This window comes from Penicillium waksmanii (assembly GCF_028829765.1).
Source record: "Penicillium waksmanii strain IBT 27052 chromosome Unknown utg000004l:1.0-5674109.0:1.0-5678898.0, whole genome shotgun sequence".
Taxonomy (NCBI): domain Eukaryota; kingdom Fungi; phylum Ascomycota; class Eurotiomycetes; order Eurotiales; family Aspergillaceae; genus Penicillium; species Penicillium waksmanii.
Genome location: NW_026643251.1, coordinates 917,571 through 944,867, shown reverse-complemented (window position 1 = coordinate 944,867; position 27,297 = coordinate 917,571). Strand labels below are relative to the sequence as shown.

General features: G+C 51.6%; 6 protein-coding genes across 6 annotated transcripts; 2 read left to right on the top strand and 4 right to left on the bottom strand.

Moving 5' to 3' along the window:
* Nucleotides 1-849: 849 nt before the first annotated feature.
* Nucleotides 850-4,052, bottom strand: N7481_003214 (DNA-directed DNA polymerase POL5; the record flags this gene model as incomplete). Its single annotated transcript, XM_057262433.1, has 4 exons — nt 850-1,797; nt 1,853-2,976; nt 3,040-3,619; nt 3,699-4,052. 4 exons carry the CDS (start codon nt 4,050-4,052, stop codon nt 850-852), a joined length of 3,006 nt encoding a protein of 1,001 aa, XP_057124094.1.
* A 788-nt stretch (nt 4,053-4,840) lies between these two features.
* N7481_003213 (uncharacterized protein) lies at nt 4,841-6,244 on the bottom strand (the record flags this gene model as incomplete). Its single annotated transcript, XM_057262432.1, has 1 exon — nt 4,841-6,244. One exon carries the CDS (start codon nt 6,242-6,244, stop codon nt 4,841-4,843), a length of 1,404 nt encoding a protein of 467 aa, XP_057124093.1.
* A 2,242-nt stretch (nt 6,245-8,486) lies between these two features.
* Nucleotides 8,487-10,328, bottom strand: nimT (putative tyrosine protein phosphatase MIH1; the record flags this gene model as incomplete). The annotated part of the gene is made up of 4 exons (XM_057262431.1): nt 8,487-9,588; nt 9,641-9,857; nt 9,924-9,991; nt 10,084-10,328. 4 exons carry the CDS (start codon nt 10,326-10,328, stop codon nt 8,487-8,489), a joined length of 1,632 nt encoding a protein of 543 aa, XP_057124092.1.
* Nucleotides 10,329-13,739: 3,411 nt separating this feature from the next.
* Nucleotides 13,740-13,991, top strand: N7481_003211 (uncharacterized protein; the record flags this gene model as incomplete). The annotated part of the gene is made up of 1 exon (XM_057262430.1): nt 13,740-13,991. The coding sequence occupies one exon, from the start codon at nt 13,740-13,742 to the stop codon at nt 13,989-13,991; it is 252 nt and encodes an 83-aa protein (XP_057124091.1).
* A 3,299-nt stretch (nt 13,992-17,290) lies between these two features.
* Nucleotides 17,291-19,047, bottom strand: N7481_003210 (CwfJ domain protein; the record flags this gene model as incomplete). Its single annotated transcript, XM_057262429.1, has 4 exons — nt 17,291-17,484; nt 17,588-17,983; nt 18,048-18,979; nt 19,034-19,047. 4 exons carry the CDS (start codon nt 19,045-19,047, stop codon nt 17,291-17,293), a joined length of 1,536 nt encoding a protein of 511 aa, XP_057124090.1.
* A 260-nt stretch (nt 19,048-19,307) lies between these two features.
* Nucleotides 19,308-27,183, top strand: N7481_003209 (uncharacterized protein; the record flags this gene model as incomplete). The annotated part of the gene is made up of 4 exons (XM_057262428.1): nt 19,308-20,141; nt 20,194-21,964; nt 22,029-23,051; nt 23,207-27,183. The coding sequence occupies 4 exons, from the start codon at nt 19,308-19,310 to the stop codon at nt 27,181-27,183; spliced, it is 7,605 nt and encodes a 2,534-aa protein (XP_057124089.1).
* Nucleotides 27,184-27,297: the final 114 nt, after the last annotated feature.

The window sequence follows — 27,297 nt, the reverse complement described above, 5'->3', positions numbered from 1 at the left end:
CTGCTCGTATTCTCAGCTGCGGCTGAGAGAATGAAGCAAACAATTGAGGGGCCAGGATGGCGATCTAGGATAATTGTGGTTTAGTCTAACGGTTCAGCCTCAGCCTGGCGCGGCCACAAGTTCAAAGTGAATTAAGGCTATAGGTTCCATCTACGTATTTTCATCGGCTCTAGTCACAAATGAGGTGGACTTGAGCGTCCTCTTCGACGCAAGTTCTGAACATGCTGCACCTTGCTGTTTATGCGGCTTAAAATTCTTATGTTGTTGGTTAGAATCCTGGTCTAAGATGTTTGTGGTTTAGCTCCATGGCTCAGCCAAAATTCTTTGCCAAAGTTAAATCATTGATGACTGCAGTCAATTTCAAACTGAATCAAGGGAGGCCGCTTACACTTACTTTGTGCGATTGGTCCTCCTCTGGTCTGACATGTTGCTTGCATATAAGACTCGTTAAAAGTGGTTTAGTTTTATGGCTCAGTGACGCTTACAGGTTGCCCAAATGAGCAAAGAATTCGAACTGGGACAAGGGATTTGGTCGGCTGTTCCATTTCTGATTGGGTTGGATTATGCACCTTTTACAAAGGGCCAAAGGGCCAATTGGTTGACTTGGCGGCATTTAAGGATATTCCCGGCATCCTTCCCATCCACCTGGGCATCTACTCCGTGATCTTATCAGTTCTCGGCTAGTTCAGGGATATATGGATCATCTCTAGTCCCTACTCTATTACAACGACCACATCTGATAAAACTTTTAATCATTCGATTTAGAATAAAATAATCTGTACAACCTGTATAATTCATCCCCCTCAAACCTAGGAACCATATCTCCACACGAGGTCCACACCATGGCACCTAATTCTTCAACTGCTTACTAGCCGAAACACACCAGTTATTCCAATCCGTAAAGAAAGAAGGCTGAACATGCGACTTGGTACTAAGAAGCATATCCTTCCTCGTCTCCCCATAAACATCCACAGCACCCGCAACAAGACTCTTATCATGCGCAACAAGAACCTTAACCACAAGCAGCGAAGCCTGACTAACAGCCGTCGCATGCGCAGGCGGTCCACTATGACCCGCCTCCTTGTGAATACTTCTCAAAAGTTCCCAAATAGCCTCGACGCTTTCCTCAGAATCCTCATCCTCGTCATCGCCATCGGCATCGACGATCTTCGGCACCGCAGAACCCTTGCATAGTTTCGTGTACTCGCGTAGCACGGAGTTAGCCTTGTTGGCGATCTGCTTAACGGTCGAGCGGCGGGTCAGACGAAGCAAAGGGAGCAAGAGATCCAGAGTCAGCAAACGGGAGTGAGATTTCTTGACGAAGATCTCCAAAAGGTCTAAAACGCGGTTTTTGAAGTTGACCATGTTGGATTTTGCGTCTTTTTTGTCTTTTTGTTGGGAGACGGCGTCGCGGCGGGCGCGGAAGACATTGGCTAATTGGGCGTCGACTTGTTCCATTTCATCGTCGTCCATGTCTGAGTCTTCTTCCGAGTCGTTGGCGTTTACATCTTGGTCTGCGCGGTGGGTGCCGAGGGCGGCGGCGAGTTTGGCTTCGAAGGCGGCGACTTCCGCGGCGTCTTCTTCATCTTCTTCTTCTTCTTCCTCGTCGGAGTTAGAATCAGAGTCAGAGCCTTCGGCGTCACCGGCTTCGATGACTTCAACGTCGCTGTCTTCTTCGCCGTCGACGTCCATCATTTCTGCGTCTGAACCGGATCCTTCATCTTCTTCTACGTCATCGTCATCGTCCTGGTCGAACATTTCTTGCTGGCCGGCCAGACTTTCCTTGGCTTCCAGGATCTAGAGGTCATTCATTAGTCTTGTATTCTTCCAATAAGAAGGGAAAACGACATACCGAGATCAAAGACTCCAAGCCATTCTCAGTAACTTGATCTGCGAAAGCACCAAAGACCTGCTCGCTCATACGACGGAAGAGTTGCGACTGCTTGGACGCGAAACTCAGCAGGATCTCGACCAGCGCATCCGAGGCATCAGAGGTATCCTTCTTCTTGCTCTTCTTGGATGCTTCATCGCCCAAGAACTGAGTGTAGCAGAGCTCAAGCTCATCAAGCATAGACACCGCATCGGCGTCTCCGTTGTACACCTGAAGGACTGTCATGGAGTAAAGGAGCTTGAAAGCGGCCATACTCGAGCCCTCACCCTTCTTCTCCTTGCTTGAAAGCTTCTTCAGAGACTTGAAGGCAGCCTTAACAGACTCCTGCAACTTATCATCGATATTGATGATGAATTTTCCAAACTCGCCCGACTTCGCGCTGTCGCGAATCTGCTTGACAACAGCGTAGGGAATAGTCGATGCGTATTTCTGCGACGAGAGGAGACTGTTCAGAGAAGAGCTAACCCTGTTGCGCAGCATTTCCTGAGTCGCCTCTGAGACCGCCGGCTCTGCGGCCGTCGAGGCATTTTTATCTGTGAAGTAGGCAAATCGTACAAAGATGAACAGGATCTGCTCGAGGACAGACTCAAAGTCCTCCTCCGAGTCACTGTTACCGGTAGCGGCCTTCGCGCGCACGATGGAAAGGAGAAGACCGGCAATGAATTGGCGGTCGGCCGCAGCAGTCTTGTCATCACCAGCACCGGGCTTGCTGATAAGCTGCTCGAACAATGGAACGATTTCCTTCAGCGCATCTGGGCTGGCATCGCCTACGATCTTCTCCACGGTCTTGGTTTTGGTGACTTGGTCGAAGAGGACAGCGCCGCCGGTTCCCATCAGACCTTGGACAGCGGGAGCAGCAAAGCTAGGGTCCTTGGACACACGGGCTTGCATGGCCTTTGAAGTCTTGACGGCCATGCGGTGTAGATAGCGGTCCTCAACGGCAAGCTGGTTCATCAAGCAGCGAACGAGGTTCTTAGTGAAGACCTGAGACGCCTGCTGGGGCGATCCCTCGTTGAGGACCTTATTGAAGAGAAGGAAACCCCAGAACTTGCGTTCCTCGGAAGAAGCCGAGGCGAACAGACCATCTATTGAAACCCGTTAGTTCAGGCCGTTTCAGTGTTAAGTGTAGAGCCACAGAGAGTACTTACTGTCCACGACCTCGGTCCAGAAATCCAAAAAGCTCAAACGGCCAGACTTGGAGCTCTTAGACGACTTGGAGCTTCCATCACTAGTTCGAGAAAGAACCGCATCCCAGGCAAAGTGTAGCTTAGAGTTCCAGACACCAGAAGACTTGCTGCTCTTCTGGCCATCAGCCTCCTCGGCAGAAGACTCCTTCATAATCTTGGAAAGACTGTTGCGCTCCTTCGTGTCGAGGGGGTCATCGTGTTTCCAGACCTTCGCGGGGAACTCTGCTTTGGGGAACATATCCTTCGCGGCGAGCCAGACGGCAATACCTTCGGGAGAGCGGGCTAGATCATACGAGCACAGGCGCTCAATGGCAGCTTCCAGGTACTTAGCCTCCATCTGTCGTGCAGAGAGATCATACACGCAGCGGTACAATACCCAGCCACACTCCTCCCGAAGCCATGGCTTCTTCTGGGCGAGTTCGAAAAGAAGATCCAGGACCTGAGTCCATTGTGTGAAGGGGGTGATGGGGAGGAAGAGAACGCCGGATTTGATGAGGGCTTCGGCGCCAAAGAGGCGGCCAAAGTGGTGATCGCGTTGTTCCTGTGCGTAGAATATGATTAGTCTGGAAGGTTCATAGAGCCTGCCGTGCCCCGCCCTGGCAATAGATTATTCTACGTACCTGTCCCGACTCACTACCAGCAGAATGAGAAAGCGACTCCCAAATCTTCAAAGCATCCGCAAATTGAAACTCCGCATCCTCGCGCTTAACAGAGAAGATCTGAGTCAATAGCTCAGTGAGCGCAACCGAGAATCCAATACGAGCAGCTTTCCGACTACTGCAAAGGCCACGGAAGAGTCGCTGAAGAGTCTTCTTAATCTGTTCATCGGTGGGTTCCTTGTCCGGAGTAAACTGCGAGATCAGACCCTGGGCAGCCTTGAGGCGGATTTCATCCTTCTCGCTGGCGAGATCTTCATAGATCTCCACGAGCTTGGTGTCGACGTTGTATAGTTCGCGACGGCGTTTGAATCCCATTGTGGTGGGTTGAGGGTTGAGGCAGATTTCAATGCCTGCTTCGGGTGGTTAGAGAGTGTTACAGCTTCGTAGAAGCTGTTTGGACGGTCACAGCTCGTCTGGAGGGTCGGAGTTGCGCGAAGTTTGTCCGCAGAAAATTCGGGGGTTACCACGTTGGGACTAGCGTGAGATGATAAGCTGATAAGATGTTGGTGCCTTATTAATTAGGCAACTAGAGCGGACACGCAGGCTACTAGTAACTGAGGAACAATTTAGCACTTAGCAAACGCAAACTAAATGGCTAATTACCCTGCTCAGTCTGATTCTACATAGTGAAAAGGTAAAAGCAACAGTTCACACAATTACAATCCCATCACAATCACAGAAAAAAGAAAACATGGAATTCATAGGGCCAAAAAACCCACATCTCAATCCGAATCTATCCAATCCTCGAAAAGAGCAACCAAAGAAAGAATTTTATGTACGATGCAGGGAATCGACCAAGCACATACATGAGACGAGAAATGAAAGAGAAAAGAGTAGAAAGGAGAAAACAAAAAGGGAAATGGTATCAAATGCTCATCCTCATCCATAATCCAATCCAATCAAGGCATGAGGGAGTCGAAACAACGAGAGAAAGAAAAGGAAAGGAAAAAAAAGAAGTCAAAAAGGTCATATCTACGCACGCCCGACACCGGCCGGTAGAATACAATACAGAACGCGCAGTGTTATGTTGCTGGATGCAGATGTGGATGCCCATGTCCATGCCCAACCCCACAATTCATCTCACACACATACACACAATTCACTTATACATCACGATAAGTATTCGGCGCAGGTTTCCGCCCACTCTGCAATAAACTCGGCGGGCGATTATCCCGGGGCTCAGAAACCGCAGTCCCAATAGCCATTCCAGGCGCCGCGTACTCATGCGAACCATATTCATGCGACGCGTACTCATGCGGCGAAGTAACATATGAAGGCGGCGGCGGCGAGGAAGCGACAGCCGGTGAAGCCGTGTTGCTGCGGTACGGCTGGTGAGTTGTATATGTGGGCGGGTACTGGCTTGAGCCGAAGGAGGGCTGGCGAGTGAATCCCGCAGGTTGTTGCTGCTGGGGATCAGCAGCCGGGGAGAGGGCCGTGGGCACGGCGTTGTAGTTTGCGCCGTGCGTGTGTGGGTTATAAGCTACGGGCGAAGGCGAAGATACGGCGTGGTAGCCGGCATTGCCCGTGTCGTAGCTTTGATAGGGCTGGGAGTCGTAGGGACTTGGGGTGCCGACTGGGGAGGCGAGGGCTGGGGAGCGGCGGGCGTAGGGGTCCTGCGCCGCGCCGAAGGTGTTTATTGGTGCTGGGGACCGGCGGGCGTAAGGGTCTGTTGCTGCGGCGAAGGCGGCTTGCGGGCCTGGAGAGCGGCGCGCGTAGGGGTCTGTTGGGTTCAGGGCTGTTTGAGGGCCTGGGGAGCGTCGCGCGTAGGGGTCGGCCGGGTTGAATGCAGCTTGAGGTGCTGGGGACCGGCGTGTGTAGGGGTCTGTGGGATTGAGGGCGGCTTGCGGTCCTGGGGAACGGCGCGCGTAGGGGTCTGTTGGGTTGAAGCCTCGGTAGCCGCCAGCGGAGACATTGTTGTCGTTGGTATAATCCGAGTATGCGCCGCCGGGGCTACCACCCGGGCGGAAGGGCGTACCAGCGCCCTGTTTTCGGTCCAATGGTTTCATTTCCACGTCCTCGTGGTGAGTCTCGTCTTCGACATGCTTGTCCACAGCGTTGGCCCAGGTGGGCATTGCGGGGAGCGCATCCTCATCGACGTGCGAATTCGCGGTTTTCGGGGTGTCGAAGGTTGCGGTCTGTGTCTGCGTGGCGCCGCGGTAGACGGGAGGGGCGGGCGAGGATTGGTAGGTTGGGTTCGCAGCTGGGGGAGGTGGTTGGTGGAGGGGAGCGTCGTCGTAGTATTTTGGTTGCTTGTTTCTGCGACGGCCGGAGGGGCAGCAACAGCCACAGCAGCATTTGCAGCATTGGTAGCCGCAGCAGAGGCAGTTGATCACGCAGGCAAGAATCGCGATCACGATGACGGATCCGACGATGATACCAACGATGACGGGCCATTTGCACCAGGACTTGGCCATACACGTATCCCAGCTGTTGACGGATTTGAACTCATCGGAGATGCCGCGAGCGAAGATCGGTTGAGTCACGGGGCTCATATTGGGGAGATGCATGACTTGAGGGGTTGCTAGGAGGAATCGATCATTGGATTGACGAGAGTTGGTTGAGAATGGCAATCCGCATGCCTTCCAAGAAGGCGAGTGAGACGGATTGATGGAATCCGGGGTTCAATAAAAATGTCTCACTTAGGCGGCGATAAGCACTATTACTAGTAGTAAACGGCGATGCCAGCGATGCCAGAAATAGAACAGTTGGCGGGGCAGGCGTAGGCGCAGCGATATAAGGTTGTCTCGAAGGTGAACAGGCAAACCAATTCGCGCAGGACACAGAATGAACGAAAGAATGGAACAGGCAGCAGGGTTCGTTAGGATTTGCGCATCAAAGATGGCGAAGCGCAGCGCCGCACGGCTGAAGGGAGTGGAAGGTGGAGTGTTGGAAGAGCGTGGATCAAGTCGAGTCGAGTCGAGGCCAAAACGAGCGACGGCCTGAGGAGAATAAAGCGAAAGTAAAAGAAGTCAAACGGAGACAAGATCCTTCTTCCCCTTCACACAAGAAAGAAGCGAAAGGACGAAAGGACGAGATGAAACACGGAGGGGAAAGGGTCAAGAAGGGGAAGAAGGGTTGACAGGCTCCATTTGGCCCCGTCGAGTTGAGCCTATCAGAAAGCGCACATTCTCGTGGGAGTCTGGTGAACCGCCAATCGTCATAAACTGAGGAGACTCGATCCACCGTTTGCCGATCTTGTAATTTTCTTTCTTTCTGATGAGACAAGAGTACGAGTAGACAGAGTGCACAGGGAAATATGGGAGTTTGTCGAAGGGTTTTGTATGCTAGGGAGTACGAGTACTGCTTATTATCACCACTACCTACCACTGCTACAGTACTACTCGGCTATTACTACAACTACTCATGAACATGTTATTAGAATGGTAGATTCTGCTCAACAAAAGGAAAAGAAGTTATCTGCAGCCTCCATGAGGCCCTCCAGCCACCCATTAACTCCCAACAGGCGAGTGCAACACAACACCACTGTAAGTAGTAGCAGTAGTCGTTGTTTTCCTGCACCTCCGTCCTCACTGCCAGGCAAATATCGCTCTCGTATGTACAGCTTGCACAGCCACTCGTGATGTGTGTTTGGTTCGATTGATATGCAAATCCGTGCCCTCCAGCCCCAACGATCGTCCCCGTAAATGCAATGTACGGCAGAGATCATCGAAAAACCGACGGGCTGGAAACAAGGCAACGATGCAACAAAAAAAACAAAATGAAAATGAAAAAGCACGCTCCCCCACTCGCAATGCCATAAAATAGAACATCATGGTCAAAAAAGCGCTCTCGAAGGATGTAGACTCTCGCTCGATATGCAACTCGGTACAGGCGGGGAATGGAAGTTCATTCCGGAACATCATGTGATTAATAGTGTGTGTCAAGTCAAAGAAAAAGGATCGGTGGTTCACTGTACAATGAAGTGATTAAAGGGGCAGTATGGTGAAAAGGGAATTAGGGTTGTTTTGAAGAGAATGGAATGCGCCCAAGTGGACGGCAGATTAGAAAACGCTTCCGTGAGCGTTTCGTTTCACTTGATGTGAGTAGTAGATTGGATGAGATCCGTTGCTGCTGCAGAGCAATGCGGAGGATGGAAAAGGAAATGGTTTTTTCCGAGCAGGAGCCAGGGGCGTCGGGCGCGTTATCAACTGGTGTCATCGGGAACATAGGAGAGAGGTTTGCTCGATTCGTGTCGAGGCTGTCGTTCATCACGGGGCAAATCGGGTGGTGAAAAAGAAAAAAAAAAAGAGATTTGCCCAGTATCGTTGCGTGTGCTCGACGCGATGGTGTCAACCATGCGAAGTAAAGGAAAAGTCGAGCAACGGGATATCGTATCGAGAAGTAAGGAAAGGAAAAATAGAATCGGTGGTATCGTGTCGGACTCTGAGAAAAGGAGAAGAGAAGAAGAAAAGGGAGTCCAGGAATGAAAGACGATATCAAGGGATGGTTGATATCGGGTCGGTCAGAGAAGATTGTGGAAATGAAAGTCGGTTGTAAACCGCGCTCTGCGCAGCTTCAGTCGCAAGCCAGTGCTTAGGAGAAAGACCATTGCGCCAACGGACCGAACTTTTGTGGTGAGAAAGAGGTGGGTGTGAGAAGGGTAAAAAGGAAGAAGTAGAAAAAGCCACCCAGGAGAAGAAAAAGGCACCATGCAATATGCCTCAATGAAAATAACTCGCTCCAAGAACAATTCAAAAATTTCATGCTATCCGCCAGGAGTCATTGGAAAGTCACCAATGCAAGGAGAAATCAGTAAGAGAGCATACGGCGGCCGGGGGTGCGATGAGGCACGGGGCTTTCGGCGAAGGGGGACGAGAGGAGGCGATCTGCGCGATCATTGCGGCATCGGCCAGTCGGGCTATCCTCCATCTGAGGCGAGTGTTGACCAAAGGCGAAAGTCTGGGCGCGGTTCAGCTTGGAGCGTTGCTTGACCTTACCGAGTCCGCGCTCGCAGGCGAACTGGTGCTCTTTGTCATTCATCTCGACGTAGTTTTGTGGGTAACAGAATGAACGGTGCTCGGCAAAGAACGAGCTGTATCCGCCGTCCAGAATGTACATGTCCGGGTATGTAAGATTGGGATAAGTATCGACATTGACCGCACGATCTTGGTGGCGAATGTACTTGGCCATAATAGGCGCGCGGTGCGCGGAGTATTCACAGTGCAGGATTAGAGCGGTGCGAGCTTGAGGAGCGTTGAAGAGATCACCCGCCAGCGCGTCCTTGTCATTGTAGTTGATAGCGCCGTCAATGTGACCGCCTTCATATTCGTATTCGAACCGACAGTCGACAATAATCACATTGTCGAATTGATCGTTGAACTTCCCATCCAGAACCTCCAGGAGGGTGGTCTGGTTAATGCGAGGCAATGAGTCCGCCTTGTCCTCGGGAACAAAGTGAGGCAGCTGCAGGCTGGGCGAACTCTGAATGTCACTGATGGACGGTGTGGGTGCATTTGTTGTTACCTTGGCCTCTTTTTCGGCGATGATGTCCGCGGGGTGTTCGAACATACTCAATGAGCGGCGGCACTGCTTGCGTGGGCGCATCAAGGGATGGGCGGGCTTGCGGATGGAGTTGGCAGGCGATCCGCTGCTACGGGCGTGAGAGAAAGGCGGCCGCAGGCGAGGCGGGGCCAGACTGCTCGACGAGGAGTTGCGAGAGATAGATCTCTCTTGAGGGGGGGAGTCACCGAACATGTCTTCCAGGGAGGTCGAGGTGCTCAATGAGGTCTTCGCAGAGTTGAAGCGGAATGGGGGTGCTTTGCTCTCCTGCGCAGGACGGGTCATACCGAGCTGGAAGGACTGAGCCTTGCTCTTCGCCAGACTGGGGCGAAGGAAGTGAGGTCGACGACGTCTATACTCCAAGTTAGTGTTCATTCTGGAAAGTCTTTGTCGAATACTCTTACTCGGCAGGAGCTTCCATCGGCGAGGCCTGTAGCGGGCTGGCAGCAGCGGAGAAGGAAGGCGAGTAGATCGGACTGGCCAAAGGTGAAGGAGAGTGCACTTCGATCTCAGTAGTCACTACATAGGCAGGCTTCTTGTGCGGCAGCGGCGACATTTCCATAATGTCCATAGCGGGGGCGGGCGAGGAGGCAGGGAGGGGAGGGGTGGTCATCACGTCGTCTATTCATTGTCTTAGTACTGGAACTTTCGAAAGAAATAGCATCTTTGTTTGCAAGGAATGCTTACCATAGGAATTCGTTTGGCTCAAGATGTTGGACGAGAACAAAGACCGCCGGGGCGTAGCCAACTGCGGGCTATTCATAAAGTTAGCAAGGATCCATACATCCGTTTGTTCTGGTCGGCGCAGCACAGCACCGCACCGCACCAGCTAACAATGAAAACGAACCTCTGGTCGATGTGGAAGTTTTGCGACAGGTCGGCTGCCAGACTAGCTGCGGGTGACGAGGTATGGAGGGGGTTCATATTGAAGTAATCGGACCCGGACTTCTTCATAGACAGATCCTTGAAGTTGAAGCTATTCTGGTTGAATCCCGACAGTGACGGGTATGACGTGGGGGCGTCAGCCCGGAAACAGTGACCAAACATCATGGATGGGGGCTGCATAGCGGCCAATGGAGATGAATGTTCCATATTGTAATGTGATGTGCTATAGTTGGAGGGGATGACGACGAGGTAGACTCATGTAAACCCGCAATGAGCCCGAGCAGTTTCCAATTCGAATTGATCACTTCCAGCTGAGAGCAGAGACACCGTCTTCACGAATTCCCACAGACGAATGGACCGACGATCGAGGTATTGGATAGTCTCCACCGCAATTCCAAAGCTGACCAAAAGCACCTAAGCACCTAAATCACTCTGATGACCCAATGTGACCCTGAAACCGAGACCGAAACTAGCAGCAATGACGACGAGGTTGAAATCCAGAAAATCCCGTGGTGAACCTCTCGCAAACCTCAGGGAGGAGGACGGGAAGTTGTGAAATATCGGGGACGGAGGATAGGCGAGTTAAAGAGGCATGACCGGTGGAGAGCGGAGGTCTTATGCAGGTAATTGGAGAGAGGGGCCGACAGCTCGTGGGTGATGGGGGAGGGGAGGCGCAGGGTGAGTCCAACAAGTAAGCACTGAGGTATATGCTATGTAGTCGGCGAACAAGTTGTCGATGAGGTTGTCGAAGGTCGAATTTGTCGTTGGCGAGAGGGACCTGAATAGAATGGAATGTCGAAGGGAACGAGGAAAGAAAAGGTGGAACGGAACGGTTAGAAGAAAGAAACTCGTGAAGCTGAAGGGATGGGTCTGTTGCAATGGGCAACGCAAGTGGGGAGTGATCTCCAGATAGCTGTATGAGTATGTTACGAGTATGACGATACGTATTGTATGGAGTACATACAGTATGGGTATGGAGTACAGTACTCAGTACTCCGTACCCGTACTCTACTGCTTACCCGTAGCTAGTCCCTCCAGTGCTCTGTGCCCGCCGGTGGTTGCCCCGGCTCCCTTGCCGCCCAGAGTCATCACTTACCCGGCAACCCAGCGCCTATCACAAGCTCTCCTCTCCTCCCTCTCATTCTCACTCCCAGCCTGGAAGGAGGCGTGCACGTCCCTTCCCATGTGCTCGTCTGCTCCCTTCCTTTTTCCCTTCCCTGAGATCTTTCCTGGCCCTTGGAATATGGGGAAATCCCAATGCCCACACTGTCTAGTCAATTTCTCCATGTGAGGAGACCACTATGTTCCAGCGCCGTTGCTCCATTTTATGCACTCTGTAGGGACCTTTTCTTTATTTTACGCCTTGTCTTGCTCCTTCTGTGCATATATTCTCCGGTACGAACGGGTCTGTTTGAAACGAACAAACGGATTTCCGTGTGTCTTCCATGGGTCTTCGGTCTCCATCCAGCCCATTGTGGTATCCACCGCCGACTCACGAGAGGACAAATGAAAAAACTTTTCCTCTCTCTCCCGTGTCTTGTCCAGCTGAAAGAAAAAAACTAAAATAAAATGGGGACCGAGAAAGATCGAGCCTAAGGCCAGTCGACTCCACTTGGTCCTTACACTCGGAAAATAGAAATGTACATAACGAGGATGCAAGTGATCCGATCGTCCTGCAAGGACACCCAGATCGAGATGATGATCCAATGGAATGACAGCCCTGGAGAAGCAATACAATAAATCATCACCTTCAATCAAACGTCATTCTTAAACTTTCCTGTGTAGGTGAACATAATCCTTCATGGTAAGGTACTCTGTATGCTCAGTACACGGTTCGGGGTTACTCGATCAGGCTAAGCAGATAGTCTCGCGAATGGAGCAGTGCAACGAGGCCGATCATTCCCGGAGCGAGAGGGCAGCGTCAACGCGAAATTGGGGGCCCGGTCGAGTGGACGAACACAAAAAATGATAGAATAAAACACGACCGACTGGTCCTATCGAGCCGGGATCAAGATTTCGGACTGACCTCCCGAGTCGCTGATTGGCAGTTCAGATCTCCGACAAGCGATGGATGGGCGCATTGGGACATGCTCGGGACCATCCTGGATGGTCAATCGCATCATCGAGGAGTTCGTTCTGTGAGATCCTTTCCCAAAGGGGAATCCAGGAACGCGATCTTACCCCACCAAGTTCAATCTGGTGCGGAGAGAAACACGCACGGTGGTATTGGAATTGAGTCTCACGGGGGCAAGGAATGGCTGACAAGGGCACAATCTGCTAGTCATTCCAGCAAATTGCGAGGCAAGATTGCCGCTGAGGTTATCGTGCTCTTCGCTCATCATACCCATACCCCGGCCGGCCCTTACATCTACCTCAGTCCCTGCCCACATTCCGAGTAATCAAGGGTCCGCGAGGGGATCTTTCAATGTCGCGCATCCCTTGACACCCCTTCGTAGGATGTTTTAGCTATTAAGCGTGTATCCCAGGTGGTAGTTTATTGAAACCTTCGTCTGGTTCTGCTGACCTCCCTCCCGCGATGCTGGAGCAACGCCTCCGTCGTCCGGGTCAACGATGAACTGTGTGCGTGTCTGTGTGCTTCGTGATATGATGCGATACAATACGCGAGCCTCAGCGATGACTGACAAAGTTCCGGCCAAGCCTCGGGTGAGCCGTGTTGATGACGATGGCAAACACTAATGCTAGCTTTGGGGCCGAAAACCCCCCATTGATTAACCGGATGGAGGCAGTGTCAACACAACAAATGAGCACAATTAAGCGCTGACATCAGGAATACCCCATCCATCAGGTTCATCCCTATGTCGTCGGATCCGTCCGATATCTCCCCAAGCCCGGCAATATTCGGTTCATCGAAGCGATCATCTCAATCTCGAAGGAAGAGAGGGGGGATACATACTACGAGTGGTGATATGTACCCCCATCCAGAGTGGACCACATCGGAGCATCCAACCATGATGAGACCAAACGTGGAGATCATCCTCGGCAGCGCGAGAAAAAGCAACGATCTGAACAATATTTGCCACTTTGATATCTTAAGCGGCTCTGGGATTGACTATGAAGCTACTAGTGGATGGGTCCCCAGCGACAAACCATCCAGTCTTAGTGGGCGTTGGATCGAAATCCTGTACCCCACGTCCACGACTTTGGCTATTTTAGCCAAGCATACGGAGAAGTCAGCCCCCTCTCGCGTGAAACGCCGGGCGCATTGGACTCTCCCCTCGTGATGGTCCAGCCCACTTCCGACCGGGATGCAAGATATCGGATCCGGTGTCAGCTTTGTCGCAGATGTCTGCATTGAATCCAGTTTTTGTGCAGACCACCACACGTTTTGATAGAAGCGGTGTACTCGTACTGTACATGCACACAGTGCTCCGTCTGTCCATCCACTCCGTCCTCAGCAATTGATCTGTCCACGATTGACCCCATGCTGGTCCGTGAGGCTACGTCACTCCAGCTGGTCTGTGATCGCAGGCAATTTAATTTATTCTCCCAACCGGTTGGAAACTCCCCGAGCTGGGGGTACATGACGTCGACGACCGAGCTGGCTAGAATTGTCGATTCCTGATGTTCTAATTCTGGTACCTGGACGCGTCGGTCTAGATGTCTGTTGTTGTTGTTGTTATTGTTCTTCTTGTTGATGCTAATCGGAGTCCCCAGCCAGCCCGATACCCTCGCGTATCTGCGACCAACCCCAAACTCAACTGGATCAATCCAATCACACGGGCGGGCGGCTGCACTGGGGCTGATATCACGCATTGCGACCGGGATAGGGCTTCTCGGCCAGACCGATACTGGTCTATCTTTGGCTACGCATCGGCAGTAGCTCTGGTGGGGTCGCGCCCAGAGGAATGATGTGATGCGTCCAAAGTGTCACAGCGCCATGTGCGATGGACCAGTGAAGCCTCGACTTGAACCGATTTGCCTTGTTGCAGCTGCGGGGTCCATCACACTTTCCCCTCTTTTCCGTTCCAGTGGTGATGTCAATGTTCAGGTTGACGCGAAGTAAACAAAGGGCAAAGGGCTACAACAAACGCGAACCGGTACGTAGTCCCATGATTATCATCGAATCACCATCTTCGATTCTTGCTTGCAGGCCCGATGACCGCATCTTCAATCTCAAGATCTTGTTTCCCATTGTTGTCGTATTGAATGTATCTGCGTTACGCGAAATACCCATACCTCACTAACTTCACTGGTGTACTCTTTACAGCTCGACCTTGTCCAGCCTCAATACCCCCCCCGGCGATTTCTCAATTAATTCTCCAGCCCGGCATCCCCGATCGACGGCACTATTGAATCCCCCGGCCGTCAGCCATGCGCTTACCCACGACTGAGGCGTGGCTGTCAGGAACCGATCCATCCCAGAGCCCCTAATCGTGCTAGCAGCTGTGTACTCATTCTGCACTGTCCTCCGCATGCCCTTCTGTCGGAAGCTCAGCTTCGACTGTGTGGTGAAGCTGGCGTCTCAACATAAGCGCATCATGGTGCCTCGCACAGCCCCGGTGTGGCACGGAGCGACTGGGACTTCCGGGCAAACTCCGGCTGGACTGGATCTTCTCCAATAGGGGTTTAGCTCGTAGTTTGCAGATAGATCACAGTCGGACAGCTACGGGAGTGGTGCCCAGTAGCTACTATTCGTACTTATCTACGGAGGACAATTAATTCGATGAATCTACTTCTGCAATCGTGATCTACTATTGTAAATCTGTAATAATGCCCTTCTCGGCGGAAGTTGGAACACGTACGTATGCACATCTGGTATTCGCGTACTCTGTACTCCGTACGGAGTACACACTCTGCACTCTGTCTCCGTAACCCGTATATGCAAATGCACATTCAATTTGTCGCACAAGCGAACCCGCCCGGTGCCTGATCAACGTACCCTACTGTAGACCCCTAAACCGATCATCGGATGGATGGATCCTTCTGCATCCAGGCCATAGTCTAGGTCTGGCTATCCACTCTGCGGTAAGCTGTCAACTGCCTTACGAGTACATATCCATGGGTCGACTAGCCTGGCTAGCTGCAAATAAGCGCAGACAGGCGCATGGTTATGGTTATAGCGATGACTGATCCATCGCCTTCGTGTGACGCTACGTGTCCGGTACCACATTATGTACTAGACTGAAGTGTCGGGGTTATCGCGGCAATGATTTGCAACATGCGGTCTGGTTTTGCGACCGGGGACCCAGCATCACGGCCGTTGCTGGGGTTTCGTAGATGGGTGGATTGGATGTTTCATGAGTCGTAAATTCGGAAAATCGGGTCTGTTTGAAATGACTGTAAAGACCGCCCGGTAGAGTACTATATACTGTACTCTGTATGTACTGTAGGTAAGTACAGATGTACGGAGTACGGAGTAGTAAATTGGAAACTACTAAAAACCCAAATGATATATATCCATTCCACCTGGGCACCATTCCACCATTCCATCCATCCGCTGCAGGTACCGCGACACACTGCATCCGACACCTCTCCACTCCCCACTGCCCTCCCCACCACAACCGGTGGTTCAAAATACACTGGCACTGTATTCCGTATGTAGTATGTAGTTACCTAGTGTCTACTGGTGGTACTTTGTCACTTTGTACTACGCCAAACTTACAGACTATACACTGGCACTTCACAGATGCGACCTGTCGCCCGGAGGATTTCGATAAAATGCAAGCACTGCCTCGAACTCGAGTATAATATCATGGCAATTTCCAGAAATCCGTCATTCTGACTTTCGCACCCGTCATCAATTCAATAGCCTGTCCTCGCTGTCCTGACAACGTCGACCATGATCACGATTGTCGCGATCCATTCCAACCAAAACCCACAGACTCCATTCCATCCGTCATTCTGACCACCGGGCGGGTGCATTCGTTGAAACCAAACTATTGAATACTAGGTATACAGTAGTAGGGTTACCTAGTACTTCACGTTCGGACACTGGCAGAGTGGATTGTCATTTTACAATTTACCTAGTACATTCCCCGCCGGCCGTATGTATATTCGAATTTCGGGTTTTTACAAGTTCGAAGGATTCGCTTTATTGTACAGCCACTGTCTTCGTCTTCGGCCCTGATCTAATCGCGGTTATCCGGGTCCGACTTTCAAAGTTGCACTGGCAACCTCTGGAACCCACCATACCTACAGGACATATTTACTAACTACTAACTACTGACTACGTATGTACTCCATACTCTGTACCACCACTGGCAGCCTTTCGCCTTTCCCCTGAATCCTGCGTATGAACTCGTCAGATCCTACTCGTAGGATAGGATAGCGCGGTCGTCCGCCCGCGCCCGACCAAGGCTAACGCATCAGATGGGTAATGGTCTCCTCCAATCGCCTCGATTTTGAGACGAGCTTATTTGCCATGGCAACCTGTCAAAAAGAAAATTTTCAGGGGCTTGTGGGGTGGATGGATCTGGTCTGTCCAGTGGGAGCGGAGCGGCGACGGAGTGTGCGATAGGTACGATTGGGGCTGGACTTGGGAATTTTGATGGCAGTTTCAAGTTGGCGTAGACTACTAGGTAGGCTATAGTTCAAGAGCTTCATGTTGGATTTTATATCGAATTCGCCGTTGATAGTAGACTAAGGTGGCATTAATTGCGATCCATGTGGTCTGGAAGTCAGGGGTAAGGTCTAGGGACACGAGATATATATTCCACTCGTGGTCTCCCTTGCTCAACGGGACAGGCCCCGTAGGCAGTTTTGACATCAGTTCAAGTTATCCTTGAACGTTTACTTGGATATCTACTAGCATCGGGTCGACTTTGGAATTAGTCAATAACTGACAGTTAAACTCAGTCATCAAGGTACGGGCTGCCGGGAGCTACTCTTCATGCTACTTCAAGATGTTCTTGAAATCAACCTTTAGTTCTGCCTGAATACCTGAACTTCAAGGCATCGAAATCCCTTACCAGAGCCTGATTAGGCCAATGTTACTAGTATGTAGCACATACTAACTATTATGTATTAGGGCAGTGGAGTTAACCAACGTCTGGCATCCATTACTACTACTAGTAACGGTGCTAGTACTGCTGTATCCATGAATGTATAATGATAATACTGAATAGCCCTAGGGCTCGGCTTACTTGTGCACGAGACAATGCGTTTTCATTTCAAGTCAATCCTGAATTGAGCAAATGGGATATACCTCATCACTCCATCGAGAAATCATACTTCTTGAAAGCCTCCTTAAAAGCCTCAGCATCTGCCTCCTCCTCAGGCTGCGACTGCGTCGCATCCTTCCAGTTCATTCGCTTATCCAATTCAAGTAATTTGGCCATAACACGACGACCGAATTGGATATCGAATCTGAAATCTGGATTAAGTTCCAACATGAGGGTTTTCTCTTTTCCAGGAGCGGTCTTTGCAGAAGATTCTTCCTCCCCCTGTCCCTCCCCCCTGAGCAGCCTTCTCTGAACTCCTCCAACTCGAGATACGAAAGAAATCACCCGGCTCAGCACTACTATCTAAGCCCTCGGCCTTGGTCTCGAAACGGGGATAGTTCAAATTCTCCGCCTCAACCTTAAAAGCAGCCTCCACCAGTCCCTGATCGATAAGATCAACCGGCACGGGGAGGAATTGCCAGTGTGTATGAATTCCATTGCCACGACTAACTTCCCAAGTGACAGCGCCCAATTTACCCGACGAGCGATCAGAAAGCATCTGATGCAAAGCAGCGCGGTAGTGCTGCATTTCCGCGTACGTCCCCGCGCGCGATTCGGGGTCCGAAATCGAGTTGAGCGTTGGCGTGTGCGAGAATGGGATTATCAGCATATGGCCCGGAAATCCGAGGTCAGTGAATAGGTCGTTTGGGGGGGAGGGGTCCCTTTGCCGTTGTGAGGTAGCTTTCGTTGCCGATTGATGTGATTAGGTGAGCTGCGATATTGGGGTTGGAGAGGCAGAAGAAACATTGATCTGGGCCTGGGGGAGGGGCGCGTTGGTGGCGCTTTTGCGGGCGGTTGCTATTGTTGTGGTAGTCGTCGTCTGTGGCAAAGCGTTTGAATGATTCGCGTTGGGCGGGGAGACCTTTTCGTTTCGTTTGTGGGGGTCGGAAGGGTGAGGCGGTTGCGCCGGCGGGGATTGTGAGGGGTGGTGCGGCGGCTAGATCGAGCGTGAAGGCGTACATTGATTTTTGCTTTGAGCCGAATGGGGCCATTGAGATGAAGCGGGTCAATGGCTTGACGTCTGGGCTGTCTTCTGTTGGGAGGTGGAAGAACGGTTCTCGTTCATAGAAGACTTCATCGGAGGAGGAAAAGTGGTAGCGGGGTTTCAGGGTGGCGGCAACTTCAGATAGACATGGGACTTCGGTGAGGGTTTTGGCCTGATCTTCTGGGATGACGACCTTTGATCCGGTCCGAATGCCCTTGGGCCATTGGTTGGTGATGAGAATGTCGGCGCTATGTGTTCCAAATAGAGCGCGCGCATCGGCCTCGGTGTATGTGGGTTGGAATTTGCCGGCGGCGTTGGTCTCTGGTTTTGATTGTGAGGCTGCGTCGGTATGCATTTTTCCTCCTAGCGCACTGATGCGAATGCCTTCTGAGGTCTTTAGAGTCCCACGCTTCCCCAGGAAGTAGAGGTTAGGGCAGACTTCATCATTGGCTTCGATCTTTTCAACGATCCTCGTTGGAAGGGGTTTGTCGCCGAGAGTGAAGTAGGTCGGGAGCGGGACACTGGTCGTTCCTGATAGTAGCGCGGTGATTTCGTCCAATTCGCTTTCTGTTGAGCAGTCGCCGAAGAGATTGCCGACTAAAATTGCGAATGCGAAGTTTTGCTTGACCTGCAGCTTGGCCAGTTTGGTGAATGCTGCACGCAATTGGCAGTTCACGCTCCCAAGAACAATACTAGTGATCCTTGATTAGTATGCGATTCGGCTTTGTGATTTGGAAAATACTTACATCTTGGACGCCATGATGTATATCCTCACAGAGATCTAAGAGATAAGAAAGTCGAGGGCGGCAGGATCGCAAGTTCAAGTTGCAACTGCGGAGGAGCTTGGGCCATCCCGTGACTAGAGCTAGCACGCTTTAGGCCTAGCGTAGACTTGTCTCCGCGGCGTCGGAAGAAAGTGCAACCGGCGCCGCTCAGTTTTTTTGGAATCGATAGAAGGCAAGCCATCACTTTGATCGAGCACCTTTCTCGTTGACAGCGCTACCTGTTCAAGCTACCAAAATGGTAGCGCCAAGCTCACGAGACAAGCCTACAAGGCGCTTGAAACAGGGCACTGAAACCACAAAAAATCATCGCTGGGAGCCCTTTTCGCAGCGTATCGCAAAGCTAAAAATCGACCCCATTCACCGCGTGCGCCGGGCGAGCTTTGGTGAAGATGATGAGACCTCGTCGTATTTCCGATCGGCCCTCGATCATTGGGTTGAAATGAACCTTTCCGACAATTTCAGCACATTCGCCCGCCGTGTGAACAACCTCTCCGAGACCCTCGCCCAGATTCTGTATCACGAAGAGAAGATAATGGCCCTGTTGGTGGAGTTTATCGAAAAGAGAGACCAGAACTCAATCGAGCCTCTGATGAGTCTGCTGGCTCAATTTGCTCGAGACCTGGGAGTGAAGTTTGAGAAGCATTTTGCGACCTCGGTGACTTTGGTAGCGTCGGTTGCCGCAACACACCCCGATGTTGAAGTGGTGGAATGGAGTTTCACCTGTCTAGCATGGATTTTTAAATTCCTCTCCAGACTCTTGACGCCGGACTTGCGTCAACTTCTCGGCATTATGACCCCATATCTCGGCAAAGAGCGACAAAAGCCTTTTGTAGCTCGGTTTGCCGCCGAGTCCATGTCCTTCCTGATCCGCAAGGCAGGCCTCACCTACTATAAAAACAAGACGCCCCTCGAGAACGCCGTCTCTTACCTCTACGACGATATCTCAAAAGCAGCCGAGGAAGGAAACAATGTCGAAAACTACAAGGAGGGTTTAATGGTCATGTTCGCAGATGCCATCAAGGGTGTTAACAATGGTCTCCACTCCAACGGAATGGATATCCTGCGTTGCGTTCTGGACCAGATTCCCCCCCTCTAGTGGGACTCGCAGTCAACCAGCACAGGTTGCTGTTGGATTGGTCATCAACCTTATTCATCACACCACTCCCGAGACCTTTGGCCCTATCCTCGAAACAGTCAAGGAATACGTTGAAAGCCGGTCTCAGGGCTCTGATAATCCCAACTTGCCCGAGTGCTGCCGTCTAATCTTTGTCTGCTTTGGAACCCGTAAGGCAACCCGAATCAGGGACTGGAAGGCCGTGCATCAGACCCTTGTGTCACTTCTGAAGCAGGTGGCATCAAACCCGGATGCAGACTCGGAAACAACGACACAGCTCCTCGGCGCCGTCGCCTATGCCCTTCAGTTGTCTCCAATGGATGAGATGCTGCCATTTTTGCGACCCCTGATGGACCATGTGTCCACCGGACCTCTCTCAAAATACTTCTTGTTCTTCTGCAACACATTTTCACAATGGGGCTCCGAGCGTTTCCAAAGTCTTCTTGTTCCCTATTTCCAAAAGTTCCTCAATGCTTCCTGGAAAAAGCACGAATGGGAAACGTGCTTGACGCTCCTCCGACTCAACCAATCTGGCTGTATCACATCCGAAGCTTCGAAGCCAGGCTATGTCTCGTGCCCCGAAGGCTTGAAGTCTCACCTCTATGACTCTTTGAATTACCCTACAAGTGACGAACGTGTTTTGAACGCCTTGGTCAAACTTCCCAAAGCCATCTCATTGTTTGCAGACTCTGCTAGTCTGCCTAAGATTGTGAAGAAGCTCCATAGCAATCTTGTTTCTGCCTTAAACGATGCCGCCACCCAGAAAAACGCTCAGCAGAATAGTGGCTTGATTTTCTACCTTGGTCAGGGGTTCAAGATCTACGTCGATCTGGCTACTCAAGCCGGAAAACTGGACGCAGAGCTATGGGAACCAATCCTTACTGCCTCGGCTGAATTCTCGCGTCTTCCTCTATTCCTCGAAGGTGTTCTGACTTTCGTTTCTGCTCTCCCCCAATCTTCGGAGCTCGAAACCTCGATGTTGGAAGAATTTGCGCGCAGCTTGATCCTCAATCTCGCCAGCCCTTCACAGCGACTGAGACTTGTCTCTCTCCAGATCCTGCGTGAATTGATCAGCCGGGTCCCTGGAGATGAGGTTTCTCCTGTCTCCTTGGCAATTGAGATCGAAGAAAGCCCCCTCACTCTTCAAAGTGCCAGAACTGTATCGATGCATCTCCGCAAATTGGCACTTCTCTACCCCCAGATCGCTTCTCGCCGGTGGATGGCTAGCCTTATCCCTTACTTTTGTTTCGGTCTGTTTTCGAAGAAGCTGACTCCTCTGTGGGATGATTCCGCTGCCGCTCTAAAAACCATCAGCGAACATCCAGAGGGAGAGACAATTGTTTCAGACTTGTCTGTTCAGTGGCTGCAGGAGCGGGACTCTGGCGCTACGAACGAGGAAGAACCCGAGGAAGAGAATGAAGATTCATTTGTCTCGAGCCGTTTCGAGTGTTTCAATGTTCGCAAGATTGAGAATGTTTCCACCGCCAACGCGAAGACTATGCAGGATCCTTTGGCCGCGTTGTCCATCCAATTTGACAAGGATCACAAGATTGCAGATCTTGTTCCTGGGTTCCCCCGAAGCCATGCGCTGCGCGTCTTGAGTGCTACCCCCAATGTGGCCGAGAAGCGTTCACGTCAAATCATGCCATTATTCCTGACTTGGGCTACACGCGATGACCAGGACGATGTTCCCACCGCCAAGGACACCAATGATGCCGACACGGAGACCGATTCCACACCGATAAAATGGGGATTCAAAGACCGCCTGGCTATGCTTGGTCTGCTTGGCCAATTCCTCAACCCTAGGGTTCTGTACAAGGCCCCCCGAAGTTCACGATGCAGTCCTTGGTCTTTTGTGCCACGGTAACTCGGAGATCCAGAAAGCTGCTCTCAAAGCTCTTTTCACTTGGAAGAATGCGCACGTTGTACCCTATCAAGAAAACTTGCTGAACATTCTGGATGAGGCCAGATTCAAAGACGAGATGTCTGTCTTCGTGCGTGTTGGTGGCGAAGACAGTCTGATCGAGCAGGAGCACCGCCCTGCTTTGCTTCCCATACTTCTTCGACTTCTTTATGGTCGCATGATCTCCAAGGCTGGTGCATCTGGTCAGGCTGGCCAGGTTGGTCGACGTAAGGCTATTCTGCGCTCTCTTTCTCTTCTCTCGGAGGAGGACTTTGGTCTTTTCATGCAGCTCGCGTTCGGCCCTCTATCTCAAGTCTCTGTTGTCAAAGACAACAGCGAGGTACCAGCCGCGTTCTCCGAGGAGCTCACCAGCCCCAGAAGACAACTTGGTCTGCTCAAGATGATTGATACAGTTTTCGAAACTCTCCAGAGCCGCATGATTCCATTTTCTGTCCAGACAATGAACGTGGTCATCTACTGTCTGGTTCGAGCATGCCGAGCAATCTATGACGAAAACCGTGACATTTATGTGGATAGAGAAGACGAACGTCTTCTGGCAATCTTCCAGAATATCCGCCAGACCTGTATTCGCTGTATGACTTTGATCTTTTCGGTCTCGTCCGACCTCGATTGGACTCCATATGTTGCCATCATCTTCAAAGAGTTGATCAATAACAGGCTGGATCTATTCCCCATCGAGACCGCCCAGGGTGTCTCCGGACTGCTCCGCCTCTTCCACACTTGGGCGTCTGCACCGAGATCGACATTTTATCTTGTCCAGCACAACAAAGATGTCCTCACTAAGGTCATTGACTGCCTCGGCGTCGAGTCGGCACGCGATGAGGTTAAGATGTTCGTTATGGATGAAGTCCTTATTCCACTTGTGCAGCAGTCCACTGGAAAGAAGGAGGGAGAAGACCAGGAAATGTCGGATATCCCCCCCCGAGCAGATTCGCTCCGAAGTTCTCTCTCCCTACCTTGAGCACGCTCTCTCGCTCCTCGGCCCTCTTTTGAGAGTTGGCCCTCCTTCGAAGCCTGTGCTGAATTCAGGTGTCAACGCTCTTTCACTCATTGCTCCCTGCGTTGAATCTTCCAAGGAGACCTCTAGCTTGATTAGCATCTGTACCTATCTGCTTCGCCAACCCCCCCGACCGTGTCAGTCCCAAGACCAAGTCTGGACTCTTGCGAATTCTCGAACATTTCCTGCCCTTGTACACCCCGGAGGACGATGCCAAGCTTTCCCAGCAAGTTTTCGAGGCGGTTGTATCCATGTTTGATTATTTCAAGGACGATGCGAACAGAGAGGTTTTGGCCCGAGTTTTCGCTGCGCTCGCGAGTCACGACAAAGAACTCGCCGAAGTCGCTGAACTCTGTGCGGATCTAAACTCTCGCTCCTCCAAAAAGCTCGAGCCGGATTATGAACGTCGTCTTCAGGCCTTCAGAAAGATCAACGATGATCTGTCGCAGAAACTGAATGCTAAGCAGTGGAGGCCTATTCTCTACAATATGCTTTTCTATGTCAAGGACGAAGAAGAATTAGCTGTTCGATCCAGCGCTTCCTTCGGTCTCAGACGTTTCATCGACAGAGCCGCCACCGAGGCCGGCGTGGATGACTTTGAAGCTCTTGTGAATGAGGTCTTTATCCCCGCCATGAAGTTTGGAGTTCGAAACAAGGCCGAATTAATTCGAGCTGAGATCGTTGCTGCCCTTGGCTACTTTATCAAGCTGAACCCCACTCGTCCATCCGTGCAGGATATGCATGATCTGCTTATGGGCGACGACGAAGAGGCATCTTTCTTTACCAATATTCTTCACATCCAGCAGCACCGTCGTCTCCGTGCATTGCGGCGTCTGGCAGGCGAAGCCGCCAAGGGAAATCTCCAGCCCACCAACTTGGGCTCCATTTTCCTGCCTCTCATTGAGCACTTTGCATTTGAAGGTGCTGAGGATGAGAGTGGCCACAACCTGATCGCCGAAGCTGTCGCCACTATTGGTGCCCTCGCCGAGTGGCTGGACTGGAGCCAGTTCCGCAACAACTTCCGCAGATATCGCGGGTACATGCAGAGCAAGCCAGAAATGGAGAAGAATATTCTCAGACTTCTGGGCAGAATGTCCGATGCTTTGTCTAGTGCAATGGACCAGAAGAAGGAGACCAGCGGCGAGTCCAGTGTTAATGCCGATGCCATGGATACTGTTGAAGTCAAGTGCATGCTCGCGAAAACTGTTCCCGATCTGGCAAAGGTTTCAACCGAGCTGACCACCAACTTCATTCCTTTCCTGACTCACTTCCTTCACCACAAGAACGCGGCCGAAATGAGTCTCCGTCTGCCGGCTGCTGTCACCACGATCAAGCTTCTTAAGATTCTCACCGAGCAGGAAATGGCCATTCGCTTGTCGCCGGTCCTTCTCGATGTCTGCAGTATCTTGAAGAGTAAATCGCAAGATGCGAGAGACACTGCCCGGAAAACGCTCAGTGACATCTCCCTTCTTCTTGGTCCGCCTTACTTCGGCTATATCCTGAAGGAGCTGCGTCATACTCTTCTACGTGGATACCAGTTGCACGTTCTCTCGTTTACTGTTCACTCCTTACTGGTTGTGACCACCGATCACTTCAATCAGGGTGACTTGGACTACTGCCTTCCAGAACTGGTTTCGGTCGTCATGGACGATACTTTTGGCACAGTTGGACAAGAAAAGGAAGCCGAGGACTACGTCAGCAAGATGAAGGAAGTCAAGAGCAGCAAGAGCTACGATTCAATGGAGCTCCTCGCTAAGAACGCCACAGTCGTCGACCTTTCTAAACTTGTTAGCCCTCTCCAGGCTCTTTTGCGGGAGAAGCTTAATTCCAGCATGGTTAGGAAGCTTGATGAGCTCATGAGGAGAATTGGAATTGGTCTTTTGCGAAACTCCGGTGCCGAAAGCAGAGACTTGTTGATGTTCTGCTACGAAATCATCAAGGAGTCTTACAACGACAACACAGAGGGACGACAGAAGCGCCCAGAAACCGCAATCGAGCGGCGCTTTCTGGTCAGGCTTCAGGGTGCCAAGCGTGGTGAGAAGCGTGGCATCACGTCCTCGCATACCTACAAATTGACCAGGTTCTCGCTTGACATCCTTCGCGCCATTCTCAACAAGTTCGGCTCGCTCATGACCCCGACCAATCTTTCTGGCTTCCTGCCCATCATTGGCGATGCCCTCGTGCAATCTCATGAAGAAGTCAAAACCTCTGCTCTTCGCCTGCTGTCTACAATCATTAAGCTTCCAATGCCCGAGCTTGATGAAAACTCTCATGTCTACCTCACGGAAGCTGTCAAGATGATCAAGGAGTCCCCAACCACCAACTCAGAGGCATCCCAGGCGTCTCTCAAGCTAATCTCTGCCATGATCCGCGAACGCAAGAGCACCAAGCTTCGTGATGGACATCTCGCATACTTACTCCACCGTCTCAAGGCCGACATTGAAGAGCCTGATCGCCAAGGCATCACATTCAACTTCATTCGCGCTGTCATGTCGCGTAAGTTCGTTGTGACGGAGATGTATGAATTGATGGATTCTATCGCAACCATGATGGTCACAAACCAGACTCGATCTGCTCGTGATCTTGCTCGGGGTACATACATTCACTTTTTGACTGAATATCCTCAAGCCAAGAACCGCTGGACAAAGCAGCTTGGCTTCCTTGCGAAGAACTTGGATTACAAGCACCAAGAAGGACGGCAGTCGGTCTTGGAGGCAGTCCACCTGCTCCTTTCCAAGACAGGACAGGAACTGGCGCAAGATATTGTCAGCACCTTCTTCCTGCCCGTCGTGCTTGCCATGGCAAATGACGATTCGCCCGAGTGCCGTGAGATGGCCGGTGCTCTACTCAGCCAATTCTATAGCCGTGCGGACCGGGAGCAGATGAAGACAATGTTGATTCCTCTCCGCTCGTGGCTGGAGCAGACCGATAACATGGCTTTGAGCAGTGTCGGCTTGCAGGCCATGCGAATCTACTTCGAAGCAGAGGAGACAGAGAAGGACAAGCAGGCTCGCTTCGTGATTGGAATTCTTCCCGACCTGATCCAGCCAATCGCTGACGATCATGAGAACGGGAACTGGGAGACTCTTTACTTTGCCCTGCAGCTCTTCACGAAGCTCTGCAAGACAGTTCCATCTCTCGCTCTGAGTCAAGACTGCTCTGCTATTTGGACCGCCATTCGAGAATCGTTATTCTTCCCTCACACCTGGGTCAAGTCCTGTGCTGCCAACCTTGTAGGAACCTGGTTGTCCGATCTTGCCAAGACACACGCTGCTGCTGGCTACAGTGCTCTTCCTTTGAATTGTACCACCGGCCTCGTCCTTGACAAAGAGGCTATGCTGCAACTCATCCGAGCCAGTCTCCGCTGTCTACGCACACCAGGTCTCAACGATGACCTTGCCCTGCAAAATGTGCGCAACATTGTCTTCCTTGGCCGTTGCTGTGCCCAGAACGGTCTCGAGCTCCAGAAGACCGGGACCGAAGATGTCGAGTCAGAAGATGACGAGGAAGAAGAGGACGAAGATGCTGACGAGGCTGTCATCGAAGCCGCCACAAACGGCGCCGCTCCAACCAAGACCGCTCTCCACTATATCTTCGGGCAAATCGCATACTTACTCCGTCGGGAAGTCCTTGGAGGTCGTCCCGCAGCATTGGTCCCCAAGACTGCATCGATCACATTGCTCGCTGCGTTGATCCGCCACCTTGAACCCGAGCAAATCAAACCCTCGCTTCCGGTCATCCTCCTTCCCCTTCAGCATTTGACCGACACGACTATCCCCGGCCCACGCTCAGCCGATCCTGCATTCCAGGATATCTACAAGGGACTTGTTTCCAACTGCCACGAGGTCCTCGACTTGCTGCAAAAGAAGCTCGGAAGTTCCGAGTACATTGCCCAGATGACCAAGGTGCAAGAGACTGTCAAGGAGCGTCGTGAAGGTAGACGGACTAAGCGTCGCATTGAGGCTGTCGCCGATCCAGAGCGCCACGAGCGTGACAAGAAGAGGAGGAACGATCGCAAGAGAGAGAAGAGAAAGGAGAAGGGTCTGGAGCACCGTGGAAAGAGACGCGGATGGTAGACTACAGATGATGTGTCTGAGTGAACGGTGGTTTTGTTTTTCATGTTGCATATTTATGATTTGACTGGCATCCTAAAAGCTGGCGTTTGGGGGTGGTATCTAGGTCATTTAAGT